Source organism: Numida meleagris, chromosome 3, assembly GCF_002078875.1.
Source record: "Numida meleagris isolate 19003 breed g44 Domestic line chromosome 3, NumMel1.0, whole genome shotgun sequence".
Lineage (NCBI taxonomy): Eukaryota > Metazoa > Chordata > Aves > Galliformes > Numididae > Numida > Numida meleagris.
Window position 1 is genome coordinate 16,149,255 of NC_034411.1, and position 24,383 is coordinate 16,173,637.

At 49.3% G+C, this 24,383-nt stretch overlaps 2 protein-coding genes across 10 annotated transcripts in view; one reads left to right on the top strand and one right to left on the bottom strand.

Annotated features, from left to right (window-relative positions):
• Window positions 1-3,032, top strand: GINS1 (GINS complex subunit 1). Its single transcript, XM_021391339.1, has 7 exons — window positions 1-143; window positions 218-282; window positions 362-457; window positions 667-757; window positions 1,325-1,441; window positions 2,164-2,238; window positions 2,492-3,032. The coding sequence occupies exons 1-7, from the start codon at window positions 69-71 to the stop codon at window positions 2,558-2,560; spliced, it is 588 nt and encodes a 195-aa protein (XP_021247014.1). The 5' UTR covers window positions 1-68; the 3' UTR covers window positions 2,561-3,032.
• Window positions 1,568-24,383, bottom strand: part of NINL (ninein like) — a 23,214-nt gene continuing 398 nt past the window's right edge. For 2 of the 9 annotated variants that reach the window (XM_021391321.1, XM_021391323.1), the window contains exons 2-18: window positions 22,694-22,941; window positions 22,388-22,516; window positions 22,160-22,297; window positions 21,737-21,875; window positions 20,421-20,531; window positions 19,708-19,797; window positions 19,194-19,202; window positions 17,972-18,068; window positions 17,366-17,433; window positions 16,254-16,576; window positions 12,932-13,001; window positions 6,617-6,868; window positions 6,050-6,262; window positions 5,166-5,282; window positions 4,842-5,081; window positions 4,209-4,434; window positions 1,568-2,217 (exon numbers count right to left, since the gene is read on the bottom strand). In XM_021391321.1, the coding sequence (XP_021246996.1) occupies window positions 4,893-5,081; window positions 5,166-5,282; window positions 6,050-6,262; window positions 6,617-6,868; window positions 12,932-13,001; window positions 16,254-16,576; window positions 17,366-17,433; window positions 17,972-18,068; window positions 19,194-19,202; window positions 19,708-19,797; window positions 20,421-20,531; window positions 21,737-21,875; window positions 22,160-22,297; window positions 22,388-22,455 (1,884 nt within the window). In that variant the 5' untranslated portion in view covers window positions 22,456-22,516; window positions 22,694-22,941 and the 3' untranslated portion in view covers window positions 1,568-2,217; window positions 4,209-4,434; window positions 4,842-4,892. Of the gene's footprint in view, window positions 2,218-4,208; window positions 4,435-4,841; window positions 5,082-5,165; window positions 5,283-6,049; window positions 6,263-6,616; window positions 6,869-12,931; window positions 13,002-16,253; window positions 16,577-17,365; window positions 17,434-17,971; window positions 18,069-19,193; window positions 19,203-19,707; window positions 19,798-20,420; window positions 20,532-21,736; window positions 21,876-22,159; window positions 22,298-22,381; window positions 22,519-22,693; window positions 22,942-23,850; window positions 24,379-24,383 lie in introns of those variants that run through there. The other 7 variants (XM_021391322.1, XM_021391327.1, XM_021391324.1 and 4 more) reach the window with 7 other exon arrangements.

Below are 24,383 nucleotides of genomic sequence, written 5' to 3' on the forward strand. Positions count from 1 at the left end.
TTGGCCCCGCCCCCCGGCCCCCATTGGCTGCGGGGCTGCCGAGTTTCCCGCGCGCGCGGCGCGGAGGCATGGCGGGGGAGCGGGCGGTCGGGCTGGTGCGGGAGCTGCAGCGCGCTGCGGGCGGGCGGCTGCCGCCGTTCCGGGTGAGCGGGGTCGGGGAGCGGGGCGAGGGGCGAGCCGAGGGCGGCCCGTCCTCACCGGCTGTGCGGTGCTGCAGGCGGAGGAGCTGCGGCAGGCGCTGGAAGAGATGCGGACGCTGTACGAGCGGAACCAGGCGGACGTGTGAGTGCCGCGGTGGGACCTGGGGCGGGCGGGGCCGCGGAGCTCTCGCCGCCCCGTAACGGGGCTCCTCCTCCGCCAGGTCTGAAGCGAAGTCTGGGCGGACGGATCTGATTTTCCTCATCCGGTTTCGGCACTGTTGCCTGCTCCGCAACCAGCGCTGCATCGTGGCCTACCTGTGAGTGCTGCGTGCTGGGGCCCCAGCTCGCGCTGCCCCCGGCTTCCTCCTTTACTCGAAAAGTTTGAACTAATTAACGGGTCACAAACGGTGTCCTTCAAAGGAAGGAGGGTGGCTTAAGTAGAGCTTTTGCCCTGTGCTCTGCGGGCAAGCCGGGGTGCAGGCGTTGTCAGCAAAGATGCCGTGTTCGCCCCTTGTGTCTCCCCCAGGTACGACCGGCTGCTGCGGATCCGGGCGCTCCGGTGGGAGTATGGAAGCATCCTGCCCAGCACCATCCAGTTCCACATGGCAGCCGAGGAAGTGAGTCTGCCTGCTTTTGTACTATTCCCCTTTCCCTCCCAGTACTCCTTTGCTTCTCCCGTTGATTATTTAGTACAGTCAAAACAGTGTAACCTCTTTTTCCTGCACTATAAACATGAGACACTTGTTGTACCTTACTGTAAATGCCAGTTTGTTTCTTTATGCTCTAAGGACGCAATCCCAAATGCATGATAAGTACAGGTCATGCATGACCACTTGAAGGATCATCACCTTCATCAGATCATGTTAGCAGCCCGCAGAACTTTGGTCACAGAATCATAAAGGTTGGAAAGACCAATAAGGTCATCTAGTCGATCCTAGTCCCCACGTGCTGCTCTCAAATGCCATCCCTAGACTGAAGCACGGAGCTGCTAGTGGTGTTGTCAGCATGTGTGCTAGCCCACAGCCAGATTGCCCTGTGCCCAGGATGCATTTTCCCTTTAGGAGAATTTGTGCTCACAAGGAGAGCTCTGACAGCACAAACAAACTAGATCTCATCCATCAGGAACGTGTCCTTCAGCATGAGCCGCGCGGCTCTGCCTGAGGGGCTGCTGCTGGCTTCTGCAGGTGGAGTGGTTCAACCGGTACAAGAAGTCCCTGGCTACCTACATGAGGTCAGTGGGAGGAGAGGAGGGACTGGACCTAACACAGGACATAAAGCCTCCTAAAAGCCTGTACATCGAAGTAAGTGCAAGAGTGCTGGCTTCTGCCTGCGAACAAAGTACATTGAAAAATGCATGACCAGTCTGCAGGGAATGGGCGTAGCAGTGGTGAGCGGGCTGAATCGCAGTGAAAAGTTCTTGCAGCATGTTCATTTTGCAAAATTTAATTCTTCCTCTCAAAGACCTCTTCAGACCAATTAGAAACCTCGTTCTCACTGTTGTTAAATAGGTGTTGGTGCTTTCTTGTCATTGTTTTAAGTTGATTTGCACAGATTAGACTATAAATCATTTTATGCTATTGATACAACAAAGCAAGAGCAAGTGGGAAATGATTTCAGAGTCAGTAGCTGAAGTGCCCTGTTCTCTAAGAAAGAATGCGTACAGGCAATCAGTCTGCTCTTTAAAACGGCTTCACTGTTGACGGACTGACAATTTCTGCTGCATGTGTAGGGAGGTTCTGGAAATGCTGCTGCTGTCGTGCAGTGCTGCTCTTCCCCTGGTCTCTTCAGTGCCTGGTCTGCCCACTGGTGCTTCTTGCTGCAGGCAGAGGCAGGAAGAGAACATCAGGTAGAGCCCGCAGACCATGGGGTCGGTCTGGTTTTGTATTTCCAGGTCAGGACTGTGTGAGGCTACAGCAGGTAGCACACGAGAGTTACGGAGCATGTGTTTTAAGTCAGCAGCGATGTCTGATATTTTCTGTGGGAGGTGTGTTCATGCAGAGACAGCTGCCCTTCTGCTTCGCAGGTGCGGTGTTTGAGAGACTATGGAGAATTTGAGATTGATGATGGTACCACCGTCCTGTTGAAGAAGAACAGCCAGGTATCTATGACATGAAAGCAAGGTCCTAAATCCTCTCCTTTTCCTTCCCTTCCACTCTCTTGGCATACCCCTGCTCATCCCAGCTTCACAGCACATCACAGTTTCCCCACACGTGGCTCCTTGCATATGCTGAAAGCTGCGTGCTGCAGGACTGCAGTTCAGTCCTGCCTGATCTGTGATGCAGAACTGGCTGTGTAATAACAAATCCAGTCTGCCTGTCTTTCAGGGAAAATCTGTCTGTGTTTCTGTGCAGCACTTCTTGCCCCGCTGGAAATGTGAGCAGTTAATCAGACAAGGAGTCCTGGAGCACATTCTGTCTTAAGCGTGCAGGACAGGAGGGACAGCGATTACTTGGTGGCCTGAGTGCAATGGGAAGAGAACCCTGGTGTGTGCAGGACTTCAGCCACCTCAGCATTTCTGCACAGAGCACCCTCCAACTCCTCCTAACAGCTTGATGTGAAGATCAGCTCCAAGCTAATAAAGCATGCAAACCATATTGGCCAGCATTTCACGACCGAAGGGTGCGTAGCAGTAGTACAGTGAGTGTGAGAGTCCTGCACTGGGGGATGGAGGGATGTTTCTAAGCCCCATAGCTACGAGCATGGTTTGTGAATGCTGTTTTGCTTGGAGCAGTTCTTCGTTCAGTGTGCCTTGGGGAGAAAGAGACTGACCAGCTGTGCTCTGGGAGCTGGGAGAGTTCCACAACTGCCAAATAAAGAACTGCTTCAGCCTTCAATGTTAATAGCTCTTCAAGAGTCAATGTTGTGTTCAATAAACACTCTCTGACCTGGTTCTTTTGTTCAACCCAGCCTGATTGTGCAGGGTGGTGCTCAACTGTTTATTAGGTGTCTCAGTGAACTTCAACCATCAAATCAGCTCCCAGAGTTTCTTTCTGGGGCTAGACACAAAGCTTTGCCTCCCATCAGAAGCATATGAATGTGGTTTCTTAAGCTGCTGAGTGAACAAGCCCTGTAGCCAGGATCACGGGCCTAGCCCAGGTTTCTCCCAGTTTGTGCTGTGCCTCAGGTTTCTCTGTGGAGACACCTTCCCCAAAGCACTGGTCCCCAGTTGGAAGAGGGGGGTGAGAGGGAGCAGAAGGTTTTAAAGGTTTTCTTAGGACAAAACCAATGAGACTGAAGAGTTGCTTTCGCTACGGTTTTCTTAGTGGAGCTGCTCACTTTTGAATAGTGGCTGAGAGACAACACTTCAAGAACATAAGTTCTGGGTAAGACCACAGGTTTTCCTGGCCTTGTGCCCCATCTGACAGAAGCAAAAAAGCAGTATCTTAGGGAAGAATGCAAGCAGAGAAGCACCCAGGCTGTTTTTGCACTGCTTCTCCAAGCCTCAGCCAGGGAGCACCCCTGAGCTAACCCTAGCTTGTATTTTGCCACCGTGTGTGGGCTTTCCTCTTTACCAGCTTCCCCAGTAGCCTTAGTCTTAAGGGCTGTCCCCAGGGCAAGGAAAGAGAAGTCAGTGCTGTCCTCTACTATGACTGAAAAAATCACCCTTAGACCTGAGGCCTCCTCAGTCAGCGTCTAGCCCTCTCCTGGCATTGTCCCTGTCCTCTCCCTTGTAGGAAGGGGGCTGGAGAGTCTCCCTGTATGCCAGGCTACGAGTTAACAGCCAATTTATCCATTCTTGTTTTCATGCCAACAATAGCTTGAGCTATCTTGAAGCCCTCTCACCTGTACTGTCAGCCTCTGTGTCACTACTCTGCTACAGTCAGGCTTGTCTAGGCTCTCTCCTGCAACAGCCACCACAGTCCCTTGAGAATCACAGGAGTCCTTTCACAACTTGGCACAGAGCAAGGCAGGGGTGTAATGGCAGTGATGTGCAGAGGGTAACACCTTGTGCTGATCAGTAATGCTTGGCTTTCTGGTGTTTTAGACAGCTTATTTTGGCAAGAGAAGTACTCGCTGCCAGTGTGTGAAGACTTAACAAGGAAAGCAAAATGCTGCCACTTTACTTACAGTTCTTCCCAGTCTCCTCTGAGGAAGTGCAATAAGGACAGCTTGCTGAAGTACAACGCTGCACAAGGGCCACAAACCCTGCCCCAAGCCTTGGAGATTCAAATCAGACCCTCTCATCTGAGGGCAGAGGCTGCCAGAGGCAACAACCCAGCAACAGGTTAGTTTGGATCCTAGGCTCAGGCTTTAGGAAACTTCAGGCTCAGAGTCTCCTAGAGCCCAAGAGGAACTGTAGGGAAAGAAAAAGAAGTTCAGCAATAGTTATAGGAGACTCCTGAAATTCAGAGAAGGCTGGAGATGGCAGGAAGTGCTGCTAGTATTGCACACATTTTAATGCTACAATATAGCTTTCTGCTCGGAGTAAACCGGATGCAGGAACCTGCAGCCTCCTCTGCCCTGGCTTTCCAGATGCAGGCAGCTCCTGGGAGATGGCTGCCCTGAGATGACAACAGCACCCGCTGCCACTGGGACTGGCACCAAAGATGGTGTTTTCAATAAAAAAATTAAACTACCCACAGGACTAGTTTCCTTGAAGGACTAGCTTTTCCATTTTCTACTTCCTACCCAGGAAAATCCTGGCAAGCTCAGGGAGGACAAAGCTTATTGCCCCACCCAGCCAGATTTCTCCCTTCTCACCTGACAAACCTCAGCCAGGACCAGAAGCAAGGCTGCCACAGCAGTGCCCCATCATGCACTCAGAGATGCTGGTGTGATTTTTCCAATAAGCTTCTTCAAGGCCAAGGCCTGCTCCTCCAGAGTGTGGTTCTTCTTCTCAATGCTCATCTGCTTCAGTTCAGCTGCCTGCAGGGCCATTGCAAACCCTCTGTTTTCTTCACGGAGATCTTTAATCAGCACTTTGCTCCTGGAGAGTTGGGCCTGCAGGAGGCTTAAGGTTCAGTGTCCCTCTATGGAAGTCCCAGCCCAGCAGAGACATGTGGCACCGGCACCTACTGCACTCACCTGTGCATCCTTGAGGCGAGCTGCCGTGTCTGCCAGCGCAGCCTCAGCGCTGCTCAGGTCACACTGCAACCCCTCTGCCTGCTCCACGGCTGCCTGCAGCAGGCGCTCATGTTCTTCCTTCAGCAGGAAACAAAAGCCTGATGTTATGCTGGGCTGTCTCAGCAGCCAGCTGGTCCCCAGCATGCTCCCCGAAGTGTGAATGGGGGAGCATCAGAGGTGTTGCAGGATGCAAAGAGCGGGTTGGGGAGTGCTTAGAGCAGCACAACCTTCCCTAGTTCAGCACCAGTCTAAGACAACACACAACTTTTCCCCAACGTTTTCTCTGAAAAATAAACCAGTGGCTCTCCCTTTCACAGCCGTGCCCAGAAAAAAAAGCAGGGAGAGACATAATTTGGTCTCCCTGAATGCAGTTTCTGTGTCTTTTTAATTCCTTAGGTTATGATTTGCTCCATCTGTGCCTGGGTCAGCTCAACTCAAGACTGCTGAAACAAGATGAATACCAAAAAACCCAACACCTTGTTGACCCAGCACCCTACATTCAAAGCCAGCCTACTCTGTGCATGTCCATATAGAGGGCTCAAGCTTTCTTTCCACTGCCTGAGCCAACACAAAGCATCTCCCTGAATGGTTTCTGCCCTCTAGGCACAAGGTATCTGGTCTGAAGTAGATGAATAGGAGTGGGGTGTGCTCCTGATCAAGCACAGGGTGGTGACTAGATTCATGAGGAGTGGAAACTGCAGCTGGAATTTGAAGATCAAGTGCATTTTCCAGGTACAACATCTTCCACCCAATCCTCTGGTGACCTCGGCCACAGCTCCCAGCTTCCAGGCTGGCAGTGCTCCCTCTCTGGTCCCTTGATGGAACTCCTGCAGCTCCCTGCTTACCTGGGTCCTGACCAGCTGCCTGCATGCTTGCTCAGCCTGCTGCTGGAGCTTTGCCTGGAGCTGCTGAACCCTGCACTGTTCCTCTCTCAAGCTGGTCTGCAGCTGTTCAAACTGTTTCCTTGGCACTACGTTGTTCAGCTGCGCTTTGGCTTGCTGCAACTGCAGTGCATGCTGAGTCTGAGCCAGACTCACACTTGCTTTGGCTTCTAAGAGCTGCAACAGAGAAGGGTAGCCATTAGAGCTTTGTGCTGGCAATAGAACAGGCTGAGCGTGTGCTGCATGTGAAGGGAGAGGTTAAGCAGCACAATCAGCCCCCACCCCAGCTCTCATGTCAGCATGGTCACAGCAGACCAGTAGAATCATTACAGTGGTGCTTGCCAGGCAGCCTGCAAAGCCAGGGTTGGACAGTGCTGGGAGCTGCAGAAGGGCGATTCCTTTGTCCCCCTCGAAGAGGACAGTCTTATCTGCCTGGGGAAGGTGTCCAACACAGCCCTGAGCAGGGAAACACCAACATCACAGGGGCCACTCAGCAGCCTACCACCCTGTCGCTGACCAAACAGCACCTACTTCCTCCTGCAACGCCACAAGCTGCTGCCGGAGCAGCTCCATCTCTGACCAACACGCTGCATGCTGCCGGCAGTGCTCCGGCCTCGTGGCCATCTCCACTCCTTGTAGCTGCTCGGCTTCCATGAGCCTCTGGTTCTGCAGCTGGATAAGCCCAGCGCTGGTGCTGTGGCCGGCTTCATGCTCCAGGAGCTTGTGGCTCTGCTGACTCATCTTGATGTTTGTCCGGGAGACCTCCACCTTGCTCCTCCCACTCTGTTAAAAAAAAATAAAAATCACGCCCAAAGGTTTGGAGTGGGAATATCAGCAGAAACTGGGTTCCCACTGGGTACCTACGCAGGAACATTGCTGTCACCACAGGCCCTTGTATGCACCCAGAACAAGTGTCCTCATTTTCCAGCCAGAACCAAGCCCAAAAGCCAAATTCAAGAACAGCCTCGTGGTTAGGAAAACCTACACAGATGACAACTCTGGAAGAGATTGCTGGGAAAGGAAGAGAGGGGAGTCTAGGGTCTGACAGTTGAGTCATGTAGCAGAAATATTAAGATTGGTGTCAACGCAGTATGAATGGAAATGTGGGCTATAATAATGGAACAAGGGCTACAAAAGCAACCTCCATCGACATCAAAGGACACAATCCCCTCAACACTCCCAGGACATCACACTCCCAGCAGCAATACTGAGCAGGGTACAGTTTCTGTGGATAACATATCAGCACAAAGCCTACACCTACCACCAGGGTGGCAATACATCTCATGCCCCCCCCATTCCTGCAAGCCTACCCTAACCTTTCCCAGGGAAACAGGCAATGGACACAGCTTTCCTCCAACAGAGGAAAAGCGTGCAGTGTACCTGTGGCCTACGGCTTATGGAAGCTGACCTCGGCAAGGGTCATGAAAGGACCACCCTGTTACAGACGATGGCCCTTGTAGCAGAAATGCTAAGTCAAGGCTTGAACCAGTGATTGAGCACCTGGTGGGAAGGCAGGGCCAACTCAGGAGCTCAGGTGCAAGTAATGCTCTTGAGTGATGGGAAGGGGTGGAGTCAGGACTCACCCCTTCCAAGACCTCATTTAAGGGTTGGCAGTGGAAGTGAGGACATCTTGCTGGAGATCCCTGCTTGCTGGAGTCCTTCCAAAAGTAAGCAGTTTTTTCCTTTGTTTTTGCATTCACACCTGCTGTGTTTGGGCTCATACTCATTTGCTGTAGCGTAGGATTGTGCCACTCTGCTATTATTGCTGTACTTTCCATTACATTATAGCATTACACTTGACAAGCCAGGCAGGTGTTGTTTTTTTTTAATCAACTACCTTAAAGAAATCGTGTTGGATGGTTGCTGGGACCCTGAGTACACCAAAAGAGGAACTCCTGGGGGAAACCCCTGGCTTCCCTGTGGCTAAGTGCTATTCAGAATTTTGAAGAATGAGGACCTATAAGGGACAAGGGTCCAACTCTTGAAAAATGGCTAACTTATTCAAAAAGTTAGGACAAAATATTTTGATAACTGAGGAAAGGGTAGTAGCATCTGCTGTGGCATGGCTGCTGCTACTATTAATGTATATCATTCCTCTGAGGAAGAACTGAAAGATAAAAATGAGCTTTTAAAAGCCTGTATTAGACAACAGGAGAATAACATTCTATCTTTAACAGGGCAAACTGCCTCCCCTTCAAATGGAACTTCTCCTTTAAAACTAAGACCCATATCCTTAGAAAGGGAAAAGGACATGGACCAGCAGGATCCTTGGATCCTAGCTGAATTCAAGAACAGAAAGAAGGCCAAGCAGACTAAAATCCAACTAGAGGATTTGGAAACATCAGATCCTCCAGAAATAAGACTGGTGATAACCCAAAAGACAAAGAAAATCCAGGATAGACCAGCAGCGCTGTCACCTGAAGAGTGGCCCCCTGCCCATACCACTCTATGTGTAACAGCGTGCCCATACACAGCTGCTGAACTTATGGAATTGTTGTAAGGATTTAAACAAAGATCCTGAGAGCATACCAGCTTGGCTTTTGAGATTGTAGGATATGGGGGGTGGAAGAGTGGTAAATAATGGGCCCAAGATTTCCAAGCTTGCATCCATTACCACACATCCAGCCCTCGGGCAGAGGCCATATGCAATGGTAATACACAGTAATGAGAACCAGTCTCTAATTCAGTGGGTAATGATGGCATGTAGAACTATATGACTGAACAAAAGTGATGTACTGATAAATTGATAGATACTGGTTTATGGACCTCAATGGAAGAACTATAAAACTACAAAACTGTATCAGAGAACTAGGGATGAAGGAAGCCACTTCATGACGCATTTGAGAGTCCTGACCTGGTTCAGTTTTCCTCACCAATGAGGGATCTCATACTACAACAAGTCCCTTCCCACCAGTATGGCACACTGGCATCCATACTGAACCCTTTAGTGGCCTCAGAGGCCATCATCCAACAAGCTGCCCAATTGGTGGCTGATCCCTGATGGATACATTGAGTAGGGAGGTAGAAACCTACCACTGTGTCCTAGACTTGGCAAATGCATTCTTCAGTATTCCAGTTCATGAAGAATCGCAAGATCAGTTTGTGTTTATGTGTGGAGGCAGGCAGTGGACCTTTTGGGTCATGCCACAAGGGTACGTGCATTCACCAACATACTGTCGTAATTTAGTGGCATGTGACCTAGCAGAGTGGAATACTCCTAATAACATCAAACTGTACCACTATATTGATGATCTCATGTTGATGTTTGACTCACTGGAGGCATTAGAAAAGGCAGTAGATTCATTGACTACTCATTTACAAGAGAAAGGGTGGGCTATGAACTGACAGAAGGTGCAAGGACCAGACTTGCTGGTGAAATTCCTGGGTGCAGTTTGGTTGGGAAAGACCGAAGTATTACCCAGGACAATAACAGACAAGGTTCAGGCATTCCCAGTCCCTACTGCGCCAAGGCAGCTGCAATAATTTTGGGTATATTGGGATACTGGCATTCCTTTATACCTCACTTAGCACAGCTGCTGAGGCCTTTGTATTGACTCACAAAGAAAGGCCAAAATTGGTACTGGAGGAAAACGGAACAAGAGGCCTTCCAGCAAGCAAAACTAGCTGTTAAACCGGCTCAGGTGCTGGGTATATTCAATCCAACCCTTCCAGATAAACTAGATGTCCACGTAACTCAGGATGGGTTTGGCTGGGGCCTAAGGCAGAGCCAAAACTCCATTTGAACCCATGTTGGGTTCTGGTCTCAGGTCTGGCATGGAGCAGAAGAAAGGTACAGTATGATTGAAAAACAGTTACTGGCTGTCTACTCTGCAGTAGAGGCGATAACCCAAACATCTGAAGTCATAAGACCACCTTGCCAATTCAGGGGTGGGTGAAAGATCTGACCCACCCTCCTAAGACAGTGGTGGCCCAAGCACAGGCAGTGGCATGATGGGTCACCTATCTCAGCCAGAGGAGTAGTCTGTCTTTGTCACCATTGAAAGAAGAACTCCAGAAGATCCTAGGCCCAATGACATATCACAGTGATACTCCAGAAGAGACAATGGTTACCAGAGAAGAGTCCTGTTCAGGAAGGGAAATATCCCATTCCTGAAGATGCCTGGTATACAGATGGGTCCAGCAAGGGTAACTCAAGCAAGCAGAGAGCAGTGGCGTACCATCCCTCCACTGACACAATATGATTTGAAGAGGGGGGTGGTCAGAGTAGCCAATGGGCAGAACTGCGAGCCGTGTCAATGGTTATAACCAATGAACCCAGTGATGGTATCCTGAACATCTGCTCAGGTAGTTGGGCTGTGTACCAGGGGCTCACTCTTTGGATTGCACAGTGGGCTGCCCAGGAATGGACTATCCATGCCCAACCGATCTGGGGCAGAGAGATGTGGTTAGACATATGGAATGTGGTTAAACACAGGACTGTACATGTCTACGTTTCTGGCTACCAGCCTCTACAGTCACCAGGAAATGATGAAGCTGACACACTGGCCCAAGTTCAATGGATTGAAGATTCACTACCTGAGAACATCACCCACTGGTTACATCAGAAGCTGTGGCAAGACAGACAGAAGACAATGTGGGCAGCAGCTAAAGCATGAGGGCTGCCCATACAACTGCCTGATATCATCCAAGCACGCCAAGACTGTGATGCTTGCTCCAAGATGAGACTGAGACTGCAGCCCAGAACAACAGCCCAGAACAACAGCCCATCTTGCTGAAGGACACAATCCTCTCCAGCAATGGCAGGTCAATTACACCGGGCCCCTTCCTTGGGCTGAGGGGGCGAGATATGCCCTGACCTGCACTGACAAAGCAATGGGATTGGGCTAATGCGGGCCCATCCAGCACCAAGAGCAAACCAGGCATGTGCCATCAAGGTGCTCACCAAATTGATGGCTGCCTACAGGGCACTTGAAGTCACTGATAGCGACCAAGGGCTCATTTCACTGGCACAACAGTACAATGCTGGGCAGAAGAAAACAACACTGAGTGGCAATTCCATCTGCCATATAATCTGACAGGGGCAGGCCTTAATGAATACTATAATGGTATTCTTAAGGCTGCCCTAAAGACAGACTCTCAGTCCTTGCAGGAGTGGACAAAGAGAGGCTATGAAACCCTGCAGAACATGAATGAAAGGCCTAGAGACAGCAGACCCAGTGCCCTGAAGATGCTGCAGACAACATGGGCCTCCGCGCTTAAGATCAAAATTACAGGCACCAATAATCGGGTAAGATCCCAAACTGGCAATGAAAATAATCTTCTGCTCCCTGCCCCTGTAAACCGAGAACCCAGTACCCATAAAATAGAATTGCCTTGGAAGATGCAAGTAGGACCACAGTGGGTGTAGCCTACTTCCCCCATGGGGGAGGTTATTGGAGGTTGGGGGATCAGTAGTCTGTCTGTGTCGTCGTCCCCCCCCCCAGAAATAGGTACATGGCCTGCAGACATCGTGGTCAACACTCTGGTTTTCATTGCTTAGGGAACCTTAATCATGTCCCTGTGGCAAATCAGGACCCCACTCTTGGTACCTGATATAGTTATGCAGCTTCAGATATCAGGCCAAAGAGTGCGGTACAGATGGCTGGGGCATGCCCCACTGCAAACCAAAGTGCTGACCCAGGACAGGAACATAGCCTGTATCTTGCCACGGAGGGCACACCTACCCCTTCTGGTACCTCTGAAACATCTATGCTGCTCCCTGTGAGTCTCTGAGTCCACAGGATCACCAGGGGGAGTAACATGACATCAGACTGCTCCAGTGTCACTGTAAGATCAACGTGACACCCGGTGGTGGACTATATGAGATGGATGGAATGCAAGCTGAACCTTCCCTGGTCAAGCAACTATGCGCTTCCAAGAGAGCCATTCAGTACTGGCCCATAAAGGTACATGAACCTCAACCAAGAACCAATCATCTTATATTTTGTCAGTCTGCACTGTGATGGGCAAATTGTACAGTGTCGTGGTGTACTGGATCACCATAATGTAAAGGGCTTACCTTCAACCTGCTCAATCATTGATTCATGCTGTGAAGAGATGGAGTGTAGTGGAAATGCAAGTCATGGCCTGAAACAGTGATTGAGCACCTGCTGGGAAGGCAGGGTCAACCCAGGGAAGCTCAGGTGCATGCAATGCACTGGAGGGGTGGATCCTGGCTCCACCCCTTCCCTGACCTCATTTAAGGGTTGGCAGTGGGTATCTTGCTGGAGATCCCTGCCCACCTGAGGCCTTCCAAAGGTAAGCAGTTTTTCTTCCTTTGTTTCTGTGCCCACAGCTGCTGCACTGGGGCTTGTTCTCATTTGCTGTAGCCTAGGATTGTGCCACTGTGCTATTATTGCTGTACTTCCCATCACATTATAGCATTACAGCCCTGAAGAGTGCGAAAGATATTTCCAGAGAACAGCTTGCAGTTCTTAGCCACAAGGAATCCCAGAAACAGGGTGAGGACTTGACAACCTGCAATCCTCAACCACACAAGTAATTCTGGCCAAGCCTTTTGCACACACTTGTTCACAGGCTTGTGACCATGTGTGTTTGAGATAGGGATTGAGCAGAATTTCAGAGAATCAGTGCAAGTAGGTAAAACTAACCTTTTCAGATTCTTAATAAGAATCACCTTTCTCTTCTGTAAAGACCTTCACAGGCTTTTGTCTGCAGATCTTTTCCCTCCCTGGTAAGTTATAAAACAAAGCTGTTTCTTCCAAGCAAGATCAGATTTGGATGTTTGAGACAAAACATTTGCATTTTCCTCTATAAGCCCATGCAGTTTTTGTCTCTCAAACCCCACAGGCAAGAGTCTGTTGGTTAGTGTTAACAGCTTCTTACCGACTTCATCAATTCTGCTGCTTCAGCCAACTCTTCCACCTTCTCTCTGCTCAACTTGCTCGTGTGTTTCCTGTCATGCAGAGGGATATGATTAGCTTCAAGCCAGAAAGCAGGAAACACAGCCCCTGTTTTGGGGATCAGCACATCTAGCCTTAGCCTGCAAAAGGAAGCAAAACCAGGCCAAGATGGATGTGGTCCTGAATTGATTCTGGAGTGGGTGGGTGCCTTTGCCCAACAGGTGTCTCAGCCCAGCTGAGGGGACACCTAAGTCCTACAACACTGTCAAAGGCCTAAACATCAGGGTATGAAGTACATTAGGAAAGCCAGCTTAGCAGACTCTTGGGGTCATCCACAACAGTAAGCCTGGCTCCTGATTTATGGTTGAGTGAGTGACACCAGTATCTATCCCAAGATTTTTAAGGTAGCAGCTGGCCACTAGTCAAAATGTTTGTGTAAACGAGAATCTCATACTTTCCATGCTCAGCACACCTCTGCCCTCAGTGTCTTCTCCAAATGCAGCTCTGGACCCTGTGCTCTGGCCTACCCAGGCCTTTGGCCAAGCCTGGCCCAACACTGGCTGCTTTTGCATGGAGTGAAGAGGGTGAGAGTGCTGGCTTTTGGAAATGAGCAATCAAAAGGCAGCTGGAGAAGCTGAAATCTGGTAAAGGCACATGAGTGGCAGTCCCTTCCACGAGTATTAGCCATCCAACCATTTGTCAGCCTTCCCACAGCTGGCTCCTCTCTTACTCATCAAGTCTGCTGCACTTCGCCTCCCTCAACTCTTGCTGGAGTCTCCCAAGTTGACTTTTCAGCAAGCTGTTCTCCTCCAGCAGCCAGCCCTGCTCTCCCTTTCAGGGAGAGAGTGCAAAATGAGAAAATCACACAAAAACCACGCAAAAGCTCAGTTTGCTCTTGGTATCTTACACAGTCTTCCTGCTCTGTTCCCATCCATGTTGTGAGGACAAGAAGAACTAAAGAATCCTGAGAAATATCCATCCAGTAGCTCAAGTAGAATGTGTAGAGACAATCAAAGAACTGTCAGAGGTGGAGAGAGAGTAGTAGGTGTTCAGGAAAGGAAAATAAAAGATGATAATGACAAATAGCATCAGACCCTGAATTTGTGTGGCTTCCAGCTGTCTAAAATCAGTTTGCAAACCTGTTGACTTGGCCCATCACGACATACCTAGACTTCATTACAGGATAACCAAGTGGCAAGCCCAACACCTGAATGCAATAAGGCCATGTCTGGAAAAGTCAACTTGTTTGTGATTTTACAGCGCTGGGGGTGATGGCTGTGAGACCAAATGCAAAGAAACCTCTCAGCCTCCTTTCTTTTCCACTCCTACTGGTACCCTAGCCTCCCATGAGGCCACAAATATTGGCATCTGCTGGAACGCAGCTCAGCCCTGTGTTAGACAGCACAGTACTACCCAACAGTTAATGCTCACTTCTAGGTCCCCCCAGGCTTCACATTCCTCAGGAGAGAAAAGCATGGGAGAACAGTCTGTCTAGCCCAACATGGAAGACAGCACTGCAGTTTTTGGCACTGAACATGAGAGGCAGAGGAGCTGAGAAAGGAAGTTCTTGCTCTACTCCTCAAGCAAGCAAGAGTACTAGCGCACTGCGTGGTGTTTGCTCTCCCCTGCTTGGCAGGATGCTCCACACAGCAGCCGCTCCCTGAGTCAGTTTTACATCAGGATTCACATGCTGTTCTTCCTGTGGCATCTCCAACGCCCACATACAGCTGTACAAGGCAGAGGAGACGAGTGTGCAGTCAGCCAGGGCCACGTGAGCACATCCCAGCTCTCTGACCACACTCCTACAGTTAGGAAAGGACACGTGGGGGACAGCAAGACAGTCAGTGCTGTCAGTGTCTTGGACCCACATGTTAAGCAGCCCTGTGTTACACAAGGCATCGGTCTTTTTTTTTGCTACTGCAGCGCTCAGTTCTGCAAACTGCCTGAGTGCTCAAACCCACCACTCTCTTGAGGTTTGGGGAGCATTTTCCAGCTACTGCACAACATCCTCAAGCTGCATCAGCTCCAGCTTCAGCCTGTTCCTCTCCCTCTGCAGCTCCATTTTGACAGCCTGACTGTCACGTTTCCCCCATCCTACTATGTTGCTCTACCTCCCTCCAGATCACATCTATGTCCTGACATCCTGCTGCGTCTGCGGTGTGAAGGCAAATCTATCTTTTCTTCCACAGACAGACTGCGTCCTTTTCCTTCTGGTCCCACCACTGGGCACATTGCTCCCTTGGAGCCTCTACCATTGGAAAATCACTTCCTCTTACACCAGTGCTGCTGCTACATTACAGCTGTCTTCACACTGACATTCACTCTACTACTGCTCTTGATTATGTTCAGCCTCTGCCTCTTTCCTAATGATAACTAACATCTCTCTGACCTGGATTTGATAGCACACATGGCAGGCACAGCTTGAAAAGCTCAACCAGCCCCGGAACACATTTTTGCTGGAGAGACAATACAGTTTTCCTTAGGTTGCAAAACCATTAAATATTACAGTAAGCTCCCACACCATTGTGCATTTTTAAAACAGATTGTGCCCTAAGACAGACAGCAACCTGGAGAAATTTTCCACGCACATACTGTGAAGGGGGACTCGGGTGCTGAAAAGAGGCAGTGAAGAACACAAAGGAACAGCAAGGTAAACACAGCAAAAGGCAGGAGGAAACTGGGGACAGTGGTTGGATGCGCTGGGGAGCTGGAGGGTACAGGCATGAACAGTTTCCTGTACAATGTCCCTGTTCTTTTCTCTTTCATCTCCTCCAAAGCCATTCTGACCCCTGGGAAGACTGGAGAATTGGCACCACAAGCACAGGAAAGAAGGATGATCACCTATTCAGAGATTACCTTACTTTTCTGCAAGTCAGTTTGTTTCGGCCAAACAGAGAAATTTAAGCCATTTTTTGTTGCTTTTGAGACAGCAGATTGTGATGATCTAGCAAGTAGAGGCAAGTTTGCAAAAGGACCAAGAAAGAGAAAAACCATACAAAAACACTGATAAGAACTCTCCTGTTTCCCTCTCTGTTTTTAGATATGGTTTTTGCTGGGCATTTCCTCTGACACATCTGTAAACTGCAAAGGCAAAACTGAAGTCTTCAAACTAAAGCACTCAAGTAAGGGGAGTTCAGATGTCTCACTTCAAACTGCTGTATCTCCATGCTACTGCCTAGATTTTTTCCCCAATTAAAGAAGCTCTCCAGCCCCATTAGAAATCTCCCTAGCTCATTCTGGTATGGGCAGGGGATGCATCCACCCCCAGTCACCCACTTAGACCCAGAAAGAGAACACCACCAGACCTGAGGCTCCCTCTGTTCTTGCACGGTGTTCTCAGCTCTTCTCCTTCCTGGTTCAGCTGCTGCCTTGGATGGCATACATCCTTGGTGTGCTGAAGTTCAACCCTGTCCGGCTCCATCTCTAACCTCTCCTCCAGCTCCAGGCTCTGCACACATTTTTTCTCTTTCATGACATCAGTTACAGCCTGGTACTTTGCAATAGTTTCTTTCAGGTCTCTTTTCTGGCCTTCCACCTTGCTCATCTCAGTCTTGACACTTTCCTTGCTGTCCTTCTCTCTTTCAAAGTTTTTCCTCATTAGCTCCATTTCCTCCTCATAATAGTTTACCTGTTGCAAAGAAACAAGGTTTGGACATTACTACTGTGCTCCCAAGAGCCCCCCTCTCCTTCTGTCACTCTGACTCAGACCAGTCTAATGGCATCCTCTCAGCAGCTCTCTACACTGCACCCTTCCTCCACCCTGCAGAGCAGTCCCTCGCCCTAGAGGTGGCAGTGAGGAGCTGCTGCTCTCCACAGCCTCCTGTAAAAACTGCAAAACCCAGGGTGGGACGAGTACAAAGGAGGCAGAAGGTCTGCAAGCAGCTTTGTGCTCCTTGAACTGTCTGTCATCTGTGTGACATTTTAGGATTTACTGTTGCAGTGCTGCAGTGGAAACCTAGCAAGAATGCATGACCTCTAGTTCAGCAGAAAAAGAAGTGAAGGTGGAAACTGATCCTTGTGGGTCCCTTCCAGCTCAGGATAATCTGTCCTGTTGCTGTCTAGAGGGCTGGGCTCATGCTGCCACCTTAGTGTGAGCAGGTTAAAAGTGTGCTGGAAGCCCAGGGACACAGAGCTCTGGTAATTTCCATACTCTCAGGAGGCACATTGCTGCTTCTCCTCTTGGTCCTTGTGCTGATTTCACTGGGACAAAGCAGAGATAATCTCTAGTTCCACGTAAGAAGCAACACTCACACAAAATTTCTGCAAGGTGACAGAGACATTCACAAAGCTTTTGCTCGCCCATGATGGCTCTGCATCTTCCTAACTGCTAAAATGGGCATGGGAAGACAGATTTCCCCCCTCCATTCACTAAGCAGCTTTGCAGAGAATTCAGGACATCTACCCCCACAGCTCTCACCTTGGCTTCCAGCTGCACCTTCAGGTCCTGCAGCTGTTCTTGGAGCTGCTGCATCGTGATTGACATCTCTGTGCACACAGAATTGGGAACCAGATGGTTGGGAGAGAGGCACACAGGGAAAAAGATGCACTATGATGGCAGGCCTAGGTCCACTGCCCTTGTGTTTGATACGTAGGATGGCCCCAGCCTCCCTGAAGTGCTGGAGTCTGGTCTTCTGGCTCTCTAGTCCAACTCCTGCTCAGGGAAAGACTAGATCTTTCTGAAGCTAGATTCCCCATCTATATGGCAACCAATCCCAATAGGATTTTTCCTAATGCTCAGCTTGAACCTCCAATCCCACTTTATTGCATTGTGCTTCCTCACTGCTCTCTACAGTGAAAATCTGCCTGTTCATTCCCAGCTGTTAAGTCCTCATGTCACTGTCACAAGCTCATATGACAGAACCAGCTCTCTCTCCCCTTCACCATCCATCATTCCCTTCTTCCCTTGCATGGCTCCCCAGTGCCAAAACCAAGAGCAGCCACTTTACACTCCCACTACTCCATCATCAGGAAACCTTGTTCTTGTCAAAGAGACAGAGATGCTCTAAACCCTCCTGTATTTTACCTCCAGCTGGCAGCTCTCTCGCAGCCCTGCTCTCCTGTAGCTGAAGACGCAGCCCTTCCAGCTCTCTCTGCAGCATGTCATTCTGGTCCCACAGCACCTGAGGCAGAGACAGGCCACAACATAGTTGGGAAGCTTCCCAGAACTTCGAGGGAATGTTCCCAGGTTGCACTGGGAACAAAACAAGGTGAGAAGGTGCTGATCCCATGGGAAGCACAGCATGAGGCAGGTCCCACTGCCTGCTCAGGGCAGAGAGCTCTGAAGCCAGCACAGGAGTTTATCCAGTCTCCATGCTGACATCACCCCACAGCAAAGAGTCCCGCAGATGAACACAATGCTGTGCAATGAGCCACTTCCATTCAGGTATCTAGATCTGGGCACCTGCTTGCTTCACTTTACATTCTGAATCCTACACCGGCAGCAAGAGTATGTGAGGAATACTGCTCCCTGTCCACTTTGAGCTGACATCAAATTATATCCTATATGCCGCTCTATCAAGAAAACAAATGGGCTGCATGAGAACACGAGCTAGAGAACTTCCACAAATCCAAATTTATAAATATTACTAAGCAGATCTAGAAAAAAGTAAACCTAGTTTGTTTCATCTCCATTCTAAACAGAAGAGCATCCAGGAGGACAGAGGCTGCCAGCGTTCAGGATTCAGCACCCAGGCGGGTGCCTCACATGGCAGGATGAAGCCAAAGGCATCTCCATCCAGCTGTATTTGCATCAGCAACCCTGGGGCAGCTCAGCCCTAGGAAGAATTACAGCATCAAGCATCTTCAGCCCTCTGGTGCCACCTGGAGCACTGCTATACTGGATAGCACTTCAGCATGTTTGCTTTTTGCAACAGCTACAAGAGGGGCTAATGCTGAATCCATCCAATGGCTTTGCTGCAAATGCACAGATTTTAGCCTCTGCTGAAGAGATTTGGTAAGTCACCATCTCTACCTGGTGGTGCTCCACAATCACACGTAGCACTCAGAAACATAGACAATGCAATAAACACAGGACACTGCACACTGGGGAGCCAACGCAGAGAATACCCAGCCATGCAAAACATGCAAGAGACACAAGTCACTTAGAAACTGGAGAAAGGTGACAGCTGTGCTCACATCCCAGAGTGCTAAAGCTCTGGGCAGGAGCACAGCACTGAGAAGGAGGTGTAACACACACAACACCAATGCCTGGACCACATGCACACCAAGTACCTGGACGGGCTTACCTTGACTTTCTAGCAGGGTCCAGTAGTTTTGCGGAGGTTGTGAAGTGGGGAACAGAAAAGGAAAGGAAAAACAAAAAGGTAGAAGAATCTAGCTGATAGTATGCATTCCAAAGGAGCACAGCTTTCTCTTTGCATTCAAAATACCTAACAACAGAGCCTGGAGTGGTCTGCCCGTATATAAGGAACTACATGATTCCCTTACGAAACAGTCCCTGGCTACAGAGTGGCAGGAAGGGTGAAATTTACAACCCATCCCTACTCCCCTCACCTGGCAGGGGAACCGAGACACAGACAGTCACATGCTGTGGGAGCAAGGCCTTAGGTTCCTTTACTAGGGGCATAGCTGTGCCCTGCCTCCTGCCAAAGGGTGCTGAGCAAGGCAAGAAGGAAGCCCCCCCCTTCACACTTTGATCACCACTGTCCCACTCCTCTGCCCAGACTGAAGCACCCAGCAGATGTGCAGATGGCAGCTGTATTTTCACGCCAGCATTGCTGGAGAGCTGCCCGCTTGTACCTTGCACTGCCGTTCATACTCCAGCACAATCTCTGCGAAGCGTTTGCCGTGGTTCAGCAGCTCTGGGCTGTGGGGCTCCTCCCGGTCCAGCTGCACAAGCACAGGGAAACACTTCTCATCAAGGAAACTGTCATCTCTTCAAGCAGAGGACCAAACGCTCTACAAAATCACTGGAGTCACGGTGCTAAAGCCCTAGATTCAGTAGAAGGGTTCCTACTGACACCTGTGGGATGGGTCAAATGCAGAAAGAGGGGAAAGAACATCTTTCTTCTTATGTCACAGACACCTAACTACAGACAGGTTGGCTTTCCCAAACCAGCTACTGAGGATGCTGGCTCATTTCTTTCCCAGATCCATTTCACCATGCTCCTCACTGAAGTGGAAGCTTTAAAAACCAGTACTAACAAGAACTAACCCTTTATTCAGTATTTGTGAAAAAAAATCTTTTTTTTTTCTAATCTAATTATCACTTGAAAACTTCAGATTTGTATAGTTTTCTACACTTGCAATTTACACCTTTCAAACTTTGAACGGTCTAAATTAAAACACAGTAATTTTTCTTTCCACGTTGTCATTAACGTGCAAGAGAATTCAAAGGGGGGAGGTAACACAACAACTGAGCCGTAACAAACCAAACTCCAAAGAAAAGGGTCAATCTTTTGAAGAGTTCCTGAGAAGATCGTACTTAACCACAACATAGAAACACAGGCTACCTTGTCCTTCACAACGAGGTTGAGCTCCTTCTGAAGCTCCAATACCAGCTTCTCAGAGGCTGTCAGTTTCTCACCCATCTCCATGACCTTGTGTTGCAGCTGCATGTTCTCCTGCAGTAAAAAGGGAGAAGGTTCTCTTCATGCTGTGGGTCCTCACATTGCAGGATAAGTTTATCAGTTATGGGCCTTCAATGGGAAGCCGTACAACTACTAGCACATCAGCATGCTGATCACAGCACCGCTCACAGGAAACCCCACTTTGGGCAAGACAGTGCTGATACATGCCACGTGAGCGAGGGTTTGGCTCATCTCTCCAAAAGACAGAAAGAAGCATAGATTTTATAGAACAAGAGCTATACAGCCCCATAGGCTTGTCTCTAACTCTGCTTCACAAAACTGTCTGTGCCAATATGTTGAGAAGATATTGAGTCCTGCTCAATTAACCTCGTCGCTTTCTATGATGGTATAACTACAGCAACAGACAAGGGAAGAGCCACTGATGTCATCTATCCGGACTTCTCTCCAAACTGGAAAGACATGGATTTGATGGGTGGACTGTTTGATGGACAGGGAACTGGTTACAAGGTCATACCCAGAGAGCGGTGGTCAATGGTTCGGTGTCTGAATGGAGATCAGCCTGGAGTAGAGAAGGCTTTGGGGAGACCTGGGAGCAGACTCTTTAGTAGGGTCTGCTGTGACAGGACAAGAGGAAATGGTGTCAAACTAAAAGAGGGGACATCTAGATTGGATAAAAGAAAAAAGGTGGTTTTTGGGGGGGGGGGGGTTTTTTTGTTTTTTGTTTTTGTTTTTGTTTTTTCCAGTGAGAGCAAAGAGGCACTGGCACAGATTGCCCAGAGAGGTGGTGGATGCCTCATCCCTGGAGACATTCAGGGTCAGGCTGAACTGGGCTCTTAGCAATCTGATCTAGCTGCAGATGTCCCTGTTCATTGCAGGGGAGTTGGATGAGATGACCTTTAAAGGTCCCAACCAACTGAAATGATTCTATGATAATATCTCAGGCATGGTGACACCTTTGTCTCTGCTCGTGTATGATCCTTCACACAATTTTAGCCTGTCATCAGTTTAGGTGTCAATAAGGGCTGAATCATTCTCAACAGACTACATGAGGGTTCAATAATGTCCCAGCCAGCAAATAAGCTTATTTTAATCATGTGGTATGGCTGTGACTCATGACTTCTCCACAAAACTCCTTTCCTTCCTAGCAAAAGCCAGACAAGCTATCCATCCTCGTCACCACTTCTGCTTTGATTCCTCTGAAGGAGTGAAGACATTCAATTCAGGGCAGTTTTACTTACCATCATCATGAGGTTCAGTCTCCCACGAAGGGTGGCCTCTTTGCCCTGGAGGAACTGAGCATCAGCCTCCAGCTTTGCTTGATGGTTGATGGCTTGCTGCAAAAGCAGCTCTTTTGCTTCCATTTCGGTCTGAACATCCCTGGAACAGATAAGCAACATGTTAGGGGGTAGCTGAAACATTCTCAGATTACCGTGAGGTTCAGACATACACGCTCACCCCACAAAAAGCAGAAGAGAAGTTGTTTGGAGGGATGCTGGGAGCGTAAGTGACGTGCACATGAGTTAAGGGGTCTACAGGGACTTCTCTGCCACTCACACAATGGCCAAACAAGTGAGAGATTCAGAAAGGGAGACTGGGATAGGAGGCAGTGGGCACCCACAGGAAAACCATTTTCCCTGTCCAACCAAAAGAATCCTTCCTACTTGAGCTTGCTCTGGCTGTGCTTGAGGGTGATGTACTGCTTGTCCAACTCTCTGCTGAGCTGCAGGCAGTGTCTCTCTGCTTGCTCTAAGTCCAGTCTGGCCTTGTCCCTCTCCCTGGAGATTTGCCTCACCTGACTTCTGCAGGCACAGTAAGCAGTGCATTGAGAGACACACAAGACTCACACTCCAGTGAAAGCCCCTCCCCCTCATGAGTAGCAGTACCCTTACTTGAGGCACTGGAGTTTGTATGCATAGGAGTTGATGGCTGCATGCTGATGCCCACTCCTGGAGACCATGAGTGCGCTGTCCAAGAATGCAGGCAGCTCTGCCTGGCTCCTCTGCGCTGCTGCTCAGCCTCTGAAGTAGAAGCACTGAGTGAAATCACTCTTCCTCTCTTCCAACAACACTTCCATGGTTATACCAGCTGACTGCTTTCAAGAGACAGCCTCCCATCTCAAAAGCAGCCTTAGGTAACATCCACCCCAGACTTTCCCCAGACCTGGGGTGGCCAAAGTCCACCCTCCCATCACAAACCTGCCTGCAAGCGCTTCTTCCACCCCAGAGAGATGCCTGCTAGAAGGTCTCGTTCCTCACTTCACCTGCCACCACCAGACATGGCAACGCTAAGGACCTTGAAGATCTCCTCTTGAGTTCTTTCAGGGCTCAGATGGCAGTGATAAATTCAGGCTTGGCAAATCTAGTGCAGTTGTTGATGCTGGAGAGGAGATACGGGCTTATGCAGCTTGGCAGGAAGGGTGGACTGCTTCTCTGCTTGCTCTCCTCTGACACCAAGAAAAAAAAAGCAACAAAGTTCAGTCAGTGAGGCAAAATTGGCAGAGAAAAACAGACAGCTTCCAAAACTGAAATTCCAGGGACCCCACTGATATTGGATAAAGTTCTAAAAACAACACCAAGCTGGCAGAATGCTGCTTGGAGATGTCCTGAGCCACCTCTAAGGCAGCCATAAGGAGAGAGCTGGAAGCCACAGACCAAGCACTTTGGCCTCCCTGCTAACCCATGAAAACCCAGTATCCAAAGAAAGACCTACACTGAAAGTTATATAGCATCAGAGGGTCATCTGAAAGCTATCAAGACAGCCAATATTTGTTTGCTCTGGAAGCTAAAATTGGGCTGAGGTCAGCTTAGCCCTTCCTGCCTGAAAGCTAAGTGAGATTCAGGCAAATTGACTCAGAAGAGCTTGATTGCCAGAAAGCAAACACAGAGCTGGTAACACCTCCAAGAGCACCAATTTCATTCCAGGTTTGGAGGAAGCCTTTCCTTTTCCACTCTTGTGCGTTAAAGCACTTCAAATGCTTTTGCAACTGCTTTGTCAGTCCTTGGGATTAAAAGCACCAAGAAGAAATAATTTACACCAAACAAGGAAAACACGGATGAAGCTTGCTCTGCGCATTAAAGGGGGTGACAACCTCAGTTACAAGACGTGCAGTAACAACAGTGTTTCTCAAGCCAATATTAGAATTGAGGTGAGTTTTCCCTTCTACTTTTTCCCTCAGTAAAGAGACGAGACTTAACAGCTCTCTTTTGTTCTGCATTATTGTCTCAGTCCACCTGCACAGGGCTTGCTCCCACTACTACTCAAGTATCTCCCAAGGGGGTCATTCAGACACCACACAGTGGGTAAGGTCCAGATCATCTCCTACAAGGACCAAGTGGAAAACTCTCCGACTCACCACACCAAGTAATGTCTACTAAATGAGCCCTTTGTGAAACACAGCATCTTCATCTGAATTGTCGTTCTCAGCAGAATCCATTCTTGAGCAGTTTTGTTTTATTTGGGGGTGGGGGGAAACAGACAGAGATGTGATAGCTGGACTTGTGTCTGGATTCCTTGCAGGATGCTGCAGAAACATCAGACTGAAACAAACTGTCCTATGTACGGAACTTCATGCTGTTCCCTCAGATCCTACCACTGGGCTCCAGAAAGAAAAGACAGGCACCAAACCATCATTAAAGGAGAAGAAAAAGGGGAAAGGATAGAAGATACCGATCTTGCAGAGAACCATCGTGAGTACAAGACGACCAATGCAAACCCTCTGCCCCCACAGCGGACGTAGAGCCCCAGCTCCACAGGACGTGGACCCCAGCAGCGTGAGATTGGAACGGCACACAGGCTGCGGGCAGACAGAGCAAAGCAGCGGGCCCTTCCCGCTCAGAGTCTGCCCCTGTTCCAGCAGCACAACCTCAGCGAGGCTTTGCAACCTAA